At 39.0% G+C, this 6,678-nt stretch overlaps 1 protein-coding gene across 1 annotated transcript; it reads right to left on the minus strand.

The window, feature by feature from the left end:
• Positions 1–916: 916 nt before the first annotated feature.
• Positions 917–6,440, minus strand: LOC131027406 (inositol-3-phosphate synthase). Its single transcript, XM_057957449.2, has 10 exons — positions 6,112–6,440; positions 5,466–5,534; positions 5,221–5,356; positions 3,284–3,531; positions 2,708–2,934; positions 2,195–2,310; positions 1,920–2,096; positions 1,644–1,832; positions 1,485–1,547; positions 917–1,401 (listed from the first exon to the last, which is right to left on the minus strand). Exons 1-10 carry the CDS (start codon positions 6,297–6,299, stop codon positions 1,282–1,284), a joined length of 1,533 nt encoding a protein of 510 aa, XP_057813432.1. The 5' UTR covers positions 6,300–6,440; the 3' UTR covers positions 917–1,281.
• Between the last annotated feature and the right edge of the window lie 238 nt (positions 6,441–6,678).

The following is a 6,678-nucleotide window of genomic DNA, read 5'->3' on the forward strand; positions in this document are numbered from 1 at the left end:
TTGGGAACATGTATCTGGCAGGACAGGGTTCTTTATTTATTTGGAAGCTTCAATGGTGGTCACTTATGTGGCCATGTGGCTTTGTTGGTTACAAATTCCGAGAGCCATACAAAGTAATGGGTTTTGACGAGTCTGACATTGTTTGAGCTAGGGAGTGATGGTATACTCCGACATTGTAATAGGGATCATGTACAACCTGATATATTGTGTGAATCTAATCATGGAGTTGCGGGTGGTCCTTATGGGGGTAAAGCGAGAACCCGCAAGATTAGCCTGGGGCCTTTGGTGGCCTGTCATATTATCCTTATGCTGATGAGCTGAGCTGAAGCCGGTCAGGTCTTACCGGGACTAAGAAATCTTTCTCACTCAGGAGAGAGATGAAGTGAAATTTGAAACAAAGGGAAGGTAATAAGGGACAGAACTCTAGAATAAAGGGAATTTAATTAAATGACTGAAATGCACTGAATCAGAGACTGTTATTCAGGGGAGGCTATTCTGGTTTCAATAATGCATTAACTTACTACGAAAATATAACATGCAGTTATGAATGCATTGCAAACCGTTATCGTGAAACAGCTGTAACACGAATGTTTTTGAGGCAGAATAGCGTCCTCTATTCAGTGCCTAAACCCATCATGGAAGTGCTGTAGTATATATGTGTCCTTGGTTGGGCTCATGAAAGATGATGATGCAGTGGGCAACTCTCCAAACAGTTTATCTCTCCGTGAACAATGTAGGTTTTATTCGAAAGTACAATGCAGAATTTCCTTCCTTAGGGGAAGATTCATGTAATTCCGCTGCTCACGAGCTCTGCAATAGCTTAATGTAGTCTTATTGAAACAAGGCCACACAGAATTGTTAATTCATATGGAATATCAATCAATTGGAAATTCAAACTAATCATACAAAAACAGAATTATGATAAGAGAATGCAGTGGCAAGAAAGTTCCACCACAACTTTTTAAAATGTAAGTAAATATACAATATATATAGATAACTACATACATCGTCAATAATTTTTTTGCAGTGTAATCACCAACCGCAATGGAAACACAATGTCACAACGGATACCAATTTTAGTTCTATAATTTCTAGTAACAAGAGAAGAGCCACAAAATGAGGATTGGTGGCTGATTGAAAACCAGAGAAGTAAACCAACTGCAATGGAAACACGATGTCACACTGATACCAATTTTACTTTGGGGGTGATTGAAATCCAGAAGTAAAACCTCTGCATGCATGTCCCTGGGGCCCGGGCTGTCCTTCATATGCTTATGCTTCTCACTTATACTCTAACATCATGTTATTCTCTGGTGCCAGTCCCACGCATGCCCTCATTATGTTCTCAAGCATAGCCCTCTGTTTTGCCAGGGCATTTACCACAGGAGTACCAGGAGGAACCTACATGCAGATATTGAAACTCAATTAAGTTGCTGCTATGTTAGATATAATGAGTTCAGCCAGTATTAAGATTAAGAGCTTACCAATGGGGCTTTGGTGAGGTAGCTCAGAATAGTTGCCACAGGGTGGAAAGAGTGGAATTTGGCCTGAAATAATTATGATTGCAAAAGTTTAGTTCAAATCCAGAATTTACAACACTGCAATGTAAACTTATGGTGATCAATGTAAAAAGAGTTAAATACCTCGCCCTCTTTCTTAAGCTGAATTCTGGTGCTAAGTTCTGCAAGTAATACCAGATCCAATATTAAAGGAGCTGCAAGCAAAGAGTCTTCACAGGTGTTGTGGAGTACAATGGTACTCTTCCCTCCCATGAAAATTTCAGAAGTGTATTCGTCCATGGCTCTCTTGCTGTCTCCAACATAGGGAACATACTGCCAGAAATATAACAGAAGAAAAATCTCAGGGCTAACCAAGAAAAGTGATTTAAGAGAAATTAAGAATAATTGTTGAATTTTTACCTTGATGACAACCACATGGTCAGGGTGTTCACCAGGCCCATACAAAATAGCATTGCTGGAAACCATGTCATCTACAACATTGCTCTTTGAAATTTCCTTAGAGCGGAAAGTCTGTGGCGCTGACAGATTCATCCCGTCGTTGTTTCCTAAGTGATTGTAGCTCACAATGGCGGTTGGCTGCACTAGAAAAACCATTGATCAGTTCAAGTAGTTTGAATTAAAGTTAAACATGGTTACCATTTTATAAAGTATTAATAGCTCTTGCAAATGCAGACCTTGATACCGGCACCAACAAGGAAATCCACTAGCACGGATTTCATCTTTGTCTGACCACTCTTGAAGTCGTCCCCTCCAATAAGACTGTTCTTCTCAATGGCCAGCTCTATCAGACCTGAAACACATCATACTCGAAGCATTGATATATATACTGCACAGTTCATAATTGTTCTTCATTGCAGATACTACCCCTCTTCGCAGAAACATTAAACTATGAAGAAACAACACCTGATTACAGAATAAAGGTTTTGGGGTCTGGATCTGTCTTAGAACTAAAGGCCACGGGAAAACCCTTGAACCAAAGTGTTAAAATATTATTTGAACTTCCTTCTTATATGAAAGAAAATTGATTGGAAGAGAATTGAGCGCTCCAATGATCATGGGATGTCTACCATGTCTATTACACTACATAAATCGTAAATGTCCATCATTGCAAATACAAACCCCTCTTGGTAGAAATTTTAAACTACCTAAAACCAGACCCCAAGATTTGCAGTAATGGATCTACATACCAGGAACAAAGGTATTCTGAGGACTGCCATTGATGAAAGGAACGTTCTCCTGAATACAGGCCAGAGCATAAAGAGTTGAGGGCGAGATCTCAGGCTCGTCCCTTTCCAGAGATGCCAGAAGAGTCTCCTTTGTGTCATTCAGCCCCACCATAACGTCACTGTACCGTTCTGTATTGGCGGTCCAGAGAACTACTACTCTGTCCACCTTTGTTTTTGCCTTGAACTCCCTGCAGGAAACAAGAGTTGAAGAAATTCAGGAAAGCATTAGCATTGTCTGTCAAAGGAAAATCTACGACTATCAACAGAGATGTTTAATCAATGCCTTTAGGAGCGAAGGCACCGAAGGCACATGTGTTAATTGTGCGGACTTTTTTAGGAAGAGACCTCCTGCCTGGCCTATTAAAGGAGGGCTATAACTTTCTTCTTCCTTAAAGTAGTACAAGATGCATTTCTCAACCAAATAAAGAAAAAAAGAATGATTTCCTTCACTAGAAAGCTATCAACAATGTGAAAGATAAAAAGGTATACAAGAATGCTGCAAAACAGATAAAGCAAGGCTTGATTCAGCAGTCTTACCTAATGTCTTGAACAATTTGCTGCACCTGTTCCTTCTTTGAACCCTTGATAATATTATTTGCTCTTTCACCTTGGTTTGCAGCTATAAAATCGGGGTCAAAGACGCCAGGAAGAGGCAGCATGTCTTGCATGTAAGGTCGCAGCTGCTTCTGGAGGTCAATGTCGAGTACCTTGGCTCGGGCCATGGCATCTGCCAAATTCAGGATGCTAATGTCCCAACCCCCAAAAACAATATCGTTAGGGTCCACCTGCACAAACAAATTAAGTTTAAAATGGAAAGTATGATATAATCCGAAGGAAACTATAAAAGGAATCAAAATGAACATGCCTTGTTTCATGAAGTAAAAATATGTGATATCCACAGTTAAATCAGTCATGAAAAAGTAGTAAACATCTGGAAATGATCTTATAAATTTTAGACGTATAAACAAAATTTGTTCGCATATCCTGCATATCTGAAAATAATCTATTATTTAAATAGCGAGTCAAAATTGGTTTCCAAATCCTCAAGATCTGAAATAAATGCCAAATTATATTACACCAAATCCTCAAGATCTGAAATAAATGCCAAATTCTATTGTAATATAGCCAAAAAAAATTGACAAATTTGTTAAAAAAGGTTATTATAAAAAAACACAAATTTGTAAATACTGTTATTTTTACAGATCAGTTAGGATGAGAACTTGGGATCTCCCCCATGTGCATGGGGGTACGCTCTATGAGAAAGGCTATTGACCATCTTTTGTGTGGGGAGCTTTTTGGTAGATATTGTATCAAAACCCAAATTTGTAAAAATTGTTATTTTTATAGAATTTTTGGCTGATATTGTCTGAAAATTCAAATTTGTAAAAATTGTTATTTTTATGGAATAATTAGGACTAGAACTGCTCTATGAGGAGAGCTAGGCTATTGACCCTCTTTTGTGAGAGGAGCTTTTTGGTAGGTTCCTTATTAGGGTTTGGGGTGCTCAAGGCTCTTAGGCTCCTAGTCAGCTCTTAGGCTGTGTTATCTTCAATGGACAAGTTAGACACTTAAACTATTGTGTTAAACGAATTACGCCCAGAATCTACGCGAGAGAGTGTAGGGTTTCTATTGGTAATACTCTCGCATACCAGAGTACCCTACTGCTGAGCTCTATTAGTGAGCTACTAACCTGGATCAGTTTGATCCTAAACTTCCTTATGGGTACCAAGGTACTCTAGTACTGAGCTACTAACCTGAATCACTTTAGTGAACTACTTTTCATGGATCCTAGTGAGCTACTAACCTTCTACTACTGAGCTACTTTCATGTATCAGTTTGATCCTAAAACTAAGGAACTCCTATGAGCTACTTTCATGGATCAGTTTGATCTCAAACTTAGGAACTCCTATGTGCATACTCCTCTACCGCCTTTATGCATGCTAGGTACTTCACTACTGAGCTACTTTTCATGGATCAGTTAGATCAAACTTTAGGAACTCCCAGGCGCATACTCCTCTTTGTGCATGCTGTTTGGAGGTGGCTCATTTCTCCAACAAATTTTCCAAAATGAACAGAATTTGAATTTAAAAATTCTAGACAGCTGAAAATGATCTCGTAGATTCTACAATAGTACGAGTAATTCCTTGATAAACTGATTTTATGATACTCCTCTTTGTGCTCACTGTTGGAGGTGGCTCATTTCTCCAACAAAATATTCAAAATGAACAGAACTTGAATTTAAAAAATTTACACAGCTGAAAATAATCTCGTAGATTCTACAATAGTACGAGTAATTCCATGATAAACCGATTTTATGAATAATTCCTTAATTCTATGAAGGTTCTTTAACATTTTTAAGTAACTGAAGATGATAATGACTCTTCCTATTCTAAAGCGAAGCAGCATCATAGGCGACCTATAGATCGGTCGCAAAAATGTCAGACCAGAAAACATAAAGAGAATTTAATTTTTACCATGGGAAGGAGGCTCTTGAAAGGAGCATAAACCTCTTCACCATTATAAGAACCGATTCTACAAGTGGAGGCTTGGGTGAGAGACCCAAAGTAATTTGCCTGCTGTACTTTATCCTTTGTCACCCAAGAGATTCCTCTGCAAATCAAATCCAAAATTTTCAGTTAACACGGTGAAATCAACAGTCAATACAACACAACACAAACAAGATCCATATTTGACGAAGCAAAAGGATGAAAATCCTTACTCTCTGTTGGCAATAACACCCGCGGTCAGTGTGGAGCCATTATTTCCACCCCATCCCACGAGCATGACCCTGCACAAATTACAAATACAAATTAAAACGAAACCTTCTAATGATATTAAATTTCCACAACCAATAAATCCGAAATGTTAAATAAAAAAAATACTGTTCAGAATCTAAACCAAAAGATTCTCAGCATCAGCGTGACCCTTCACAAATCACAAAGACAAGTTTAAACAAAAAAAAATGAAAATACTAAAAATATTAAATTTCCACAATCCTTAAATCCCAACTGTTAGATACAATCCAGAACTAGCAACATCAAAAAAACTACTATTGAGCACCTAAATCAAAAGATTCTCTACATCAGTTTATATTTGAAATCATACAAGTAGTAAATAAAAAACTAGACAGCCCGCACAATTACCCATGCATCTGCAAGTTGGACTCATAATTTTCACATATAAACCAACAATTTCTTCAAAATATTTCAAAACTGACAGTAAACGTCCTCGCGCGGGCCAGCACATATCAATTGGGGCTAAAGAACTGAGAAATTAACATTTCTTGACAAATTACAGAAAAGCAAGAACAAAAACAATCCACAACTTTAAACACACAACAAATACACCAATTAAACTCAACACACCCGAGTTTGGGAAGCCTGGTATCAGTCTTGAACTCATATTTAACCGACTTGGGCTTGACGACCCACTCATACTTCCCACTCCTGTTCTCATGAACAAGCTCAGTGGTCTGATAATCATACACAGACTCAATACTCTCCTCAGTATACTTCACATTGGGGCTTTCCACACGAAACTTATTAATAAACATTTTCCAAAACCGATCCCTCTCTGCTCCTTCTGCTCCTGTAACCAACCAACTCAACTCGCCACTACTCTAGCAGGTTATTCAGTTGTGATTCTGGAGTGCCCCGACCTCCATTTTTAAAGAGCATGGCCGAGAAAGATGCTCCCATTTCCCACCTCTTATGGCGCCACTTGTAACCATCGCCACCGCATTTCCACGGCACGTGAATCTGCTCTGACACACAGTAAGCTTTCAATGGCCCCCACCAGACCCCGGCAATGGCTACGCAGCGGACAAAATGGCCCGCCCATGCCATGCCCCTCATTCCATCAGGCCTGGCACAGGCTATAAAGCACCCAAAATTGTATGCCCCATCATGCATGCTCATGCGCATATCCTCCAT

The sequence above is a fragment of the Cryptomeria japonica genome, chromosome 1 (genome assembly GCF_030272615.1).
Source record: "Cryptomeria japonica chromosome 1, Sugi_1.0, whole genome shotgun sequence".
Classification (NCBI taxonomy): Eukaryota; Viridiplantae; Streptophyta; class Pinopsida; order Cupressales; family Cupressaceae; genus Cryptomeria; species Cryptomeria japonica.